The sequence below is a fragment of the Rhincodon typus genome, unplaced genomic scaffold (genome assembly GCF_021869965.1).
Source record: "Rhincodon typus isolate 14 unplaced genomic scaffold, sRhiTyp1.1 hic_rhity00015736, whole genome shotgun sequence".
In the NCBI taxonomy this organism is placed as follows: domain Eukaryota; kingdom Metazoa; phylum Chordata; class Chondrichthyes; order Orectolobiformes; family Rhincodontidae; genus Rhincodon; species Rhincodon typus.
The window spans coordinates 4,527-5,353 of record NW_025981374.1 but is presented as its reverse complement, the minus strand read 5'-3'; the positions used below and the strand labels follow the sequence as shown (position 1 = coordinate 5,353).

At 54.3% G+C, this 827-nt stretch overlaps 1 protein-coding gene across 1 annotated transcript in view; it reads left to right on the top strand.

The window, feature by feature from the left end:
* Positions 1-316: 316 nt before the first annotated feature.
* Positions 317-827, top strand: part of LOC125482717 (rap guanine nucleotide exchange factor 3-like) — a gene marked incomplete at its 5' end in the record, with an annotated part of 2,864 nt that continues 2,353 nt past the window's right edge. Inside the window, one exon of the mRNA XM_048594847.1 lies at positions 317-463. Coding sequence (XP_048450804.1) covers positions 317-463 — 147 coding nt within the window. The remainder of the gene's footprint in view (positions 464-827) is intronic.

Here is an 827-nt window from a genome sequence, read left to right as displayed (position 1 = left end):
ATCTGTTATTCTGTATATAAACCACCCCCGAACCCCCTCGATCAGATTCCAGTCTGTAACTGTGGACCACTGTATCCCAGGCTCAGGGAGGTTAGGGTGTGGGGGTCCTGTCTGGCCATTCCCAGTCCAAGTGTAAAGGGAGTTTTCCGAGCCATTGGCTTTGCTGGTGTTGGGCCAGAACGCGCTGCTATCCCACGCCTATCCCTTCCCTCCCCATCAGCGAGGGCAGGCAGAGAGGGGGTGGGCGCGAACGGGGGTACACCATTTGGGTAAAGGCAGGGTGAGCTGATGCTGAGTCTGAGTTGGTCCCGCACAGGGCCTGGTCGGGACCCTGCAGGAGGGAGAAGGCTTCGGCGAGTTGGCGTTGGTCAATGATGCTCCTCGCGCTGCCACCATCATCCTCCGTGAGAACCACTGCCTCTTCCTCAGGGTCGATAAGGAAGACTTTAAACGCATCCTGACGGTGAGGAACAGGAGTCTCTGGGCCCCCCAGGTCTTCATCCCTTCACCCCCCATCCATCGTTCCAATTCTTCACCCTCTCTCTCTCTCCCTCTCTTCCCCCTCTCTCTCTCTCTCTCCAATTCTTCACCCTCTCTCTCTCTCCAATTCTTCACCATCTCTAATTCTTCACCCTCTCTCTCCAATTCTTCACCTTCTCTCTCTAATTCTTCACCCTCTCTCTCTAATTCTTCACCCTCTCTCTCTCCAATTCTTCACCTTCTCTCTCCAATTCTTCACCTTCTCTCTCCAATTCTTCACCCCCTCTCTCCAATTCTTCACCCTCTCTCTCCAATTCTTCACCCCCTCTCTCTCCAATTCTTCACCC